This window comes from Xenopus laevis, chromosome 8L, assembly GCF_017654675.1.
Source record: "Xenopus laevis strain J_2021 chromosome 8L, Xenopus_laevis_v10.1, whole genome shotgun sequence".
NCBI classification, from domain to species: Eukaryota; Metazoa; Chordata; class Amphibia; order Anura; family Pipidae; genus Xenopus; species Xenopus laevis.
This window is the reverse complement of record NC_054385.1, coordinates 1,349,855-1,352,359: the sequence shown is the minus strand read 5'-3', so window position 1 is coordinate 1,352,359 and position 2,505 is coordinate 1,349,855. Positions and strand designations below refer to the sequence as shown.

The 2,505-nt window shown below is 47.9% G+C and overlaps 1 protein-coding gene across 1 annotated transcript; it reads right to left on the bottom strand.

The window, feature by feature from the left end:
- Window positions 1–805: 805 nt before the first annotated feature.
- ier3.L (immediate early response 3 L homeolog) lies at window positions 806–2,187 on the bottom strand. The gene has a single exon (XM_018230690.2). The coding sequence runs from the start codon at window positions 1,670–1,672 to the stop codon at window positions 806–808; it is 867 nt and encodes a 288-aa protein (XP_018086179.2). The 5' UTR covers window positions 1,673–2,187.
- Window positions 2,188–2,505: the final 318 nt, after the last annotated feature.

The window sequence follows — 2,505 nt, the reverse complement described above, 5'->3', positions numbered from 1 at the left end:
CCCAGAACATTCCTTCTCTGTATATTTGTATTTATACATATGGGAGGAGGAGGTGCCATATTGATTCCCTTAGACAGTACAGTATGAGGGTATAGCTTATTGTGTGCCCAGAACATTCCTTCTCTGTATATTTGTATTTATACATAGTGTTTCCATTAGACAGTATATTGTATCCTATTTGTAGGTGGAGCCTTATATAAAATACGTTGTAAGTGTAATTGTACCAGTACATGGCTGATAAAAGAAGGAGATTCATGTAACTATCAGGATTATTCAATGTAAATGTTACTTGTGGCAGCCCATTGTGTAACCCAAAGCCCATTGTACAAAACAGATACAGAAGTTTCATTGAAATCATTTATTGACTCGCCCAGCATGTGACAATGCTATAAATATCTGATATAAATAGTATAATAAATAGTGATAATGGACAATACAATAATTAAATAGAGGAAAATAATAAAAGTGCAGTAAATGTAAATGTCGGTGTCAATACAGATAAAAAGTAACGGAGAAAGTGTCAGTGTTATTAGTGTCAGTGTCATTAGTCTCAGCATTGTCTGCTCATCAAGTCTGAATATTCAGCAGGGGATCCTCATAGAGTGGTATGAAGTATATCAGAGCATGAGATGTAAAGTGCAGAGACCGTTTATTCACATATTACTGCAAAGTATCACTTCCAGCTTATTACATTGTGTCTCTCCCCTCAATAGCCCAAGTCACCTTTCCTCCAGGCTCCCTGGGCTTAGTCTTTCAGGTGAAGCTCAGTCCAACTCTATGTGCGCCGGTGTCGGATCAGACCTGTTCAGCGCTGGGTCCTCAGCAGAATCAGAGGGAGGTCGCAGGTCAGTAAAGGGATGTCCTGGGTCTGGTTGTGGAAAACTTGCTGAATTGCGTGTGCTGCTGGGAGTTGTAGGCTGTCCACAGGCCAGGCTGCTGGGAGTTGTAGGCTGTTCTCAGGCCAGGCTGCTGGGAGTTGTAGGCTGTTCTCAGGCCAGGCTGCTGGGAGTTGTAGGCTATTCTCAGGCCAGGCTGCTGGGAGTTGTAGGCTGTTCTCAGGCCAGGCTGCTGGGAGTTGTAGGCTGTCTTCAGACCAGGCTGCTGGGAGTTGTAGGCTGTTCTCAGGCCAGGCTGCTGGGAGTTGTAGGCTGTTCTCAGGCCAGGCTGCTGGGAGTTGTAGGCTGTTCTCAGGCCAGGCTGCTGGGAGTTGTAGGCTGTCCTCAGGCCAGGCTGCTGGGAGTTGTAGGCTGTCCTCAGGCCAGGCTGCTGGGAGTTGCAGGTTCTTCTCCAGCATTTCATGTTGGGGCATTGGCCAAGGTTGGGGTCGGTGCTGGACAGCCGGCAGGGTAGTGAGCTGTGGCTCCTGGGAGCAGACCTGCAGCAGCAGCAGAACACACAGTGCGTAGAGGCAGCGCAGGGGCGGGTCAGTGTCAGGAGGAGGGAGGAGCCTGCGGATCTTGGTGGGGTGAGGGTAAAGCACCTTGCGGGGTCTCCTGCCTCTGCCCCCAGTTGGGTTTCTTCGGGGGGCGCCTATTGGCCTCACAGAGTTCACTTCAAAGGTGAAGATTTCAGGGAGAGTATTGCGGGTCGGGCAGCCCAGGGGTCGGGAGCCAGTGTTGATGCTGTGCAGGATTGGCTGCTGGGGAGATTGTTTGCTGGGTGTCAGACACATGACTGGAGCTGCTGTTGCTGTTGTTGTTGTTGCTGTTGCTGCAGTCAGAGGCCTCTGGTTCCCTTCTCTGTACTGGGGACTGAGCTGCCTGCACTGCCTTATATACTGTCCTGTATAAGTAGCACCGCCCAGCGGGGGGCGGAGCCCAACTGTGAAAGAGGAAAGAGTTGAATGTAAATTGCATAGGAGACACAGGGTGGTACTAAATATACTGGATATATAATGGATTAACTCATTGACAATTACTGCAATCTCAGCTCAGAGAAAAGACACCGGGAATTAGCCAATTACAGTCTTTAATTATAAACGACAGACCCCCAGCCCCAGGGTCCCACACAAAGTGAAATCGAATAGAAACGACAAATCCACAGTGTGACGTGTCCTAAATCCAAATCTCTGACCCCGAATTGTCTGCACCCCAGACTGAGCGTCACCCTAATTCTTTATCCCACAATCATCTGCCCTTTAATCACAGCCGCGTCAGACTCCCCAAAGGGTAAATCAATCGCCGCTCATTATCTCTCCGCACTAGACATTAGTCACGGGCCAATAAATTCGCTAGCCATGGATTTGCGACTAATTTCCACGTTTCGCCACCCACGAATGTTTTTGCAAAACAGCCGGCGAAAAATGGACGCGCATCAAAATTATTTTGACGACTGATGCATTTCGCCCATCGCTGCCAGAGATTTGTTGTGGAAAAGTAGTAAATAAAGCAAAGTAAATATGGGAAAAGAAAGACCCACCAAAAGAATAAGAATGTCTATTATATACTGACTATACTGTACAAAGCCACATGTATAACAGTAATAGCCCAGGCATCAATGTGGCCC

What these genes read in the sequence shown, in the direction of transcription:
- ier3.L (XM_018230690.2), bottom strand. Translation starts at nt 1,672, where the DNA reads ATGTGTCTGACACCCAGCAAACAATCTCCCCAGCAGCCAATCCTGCAC.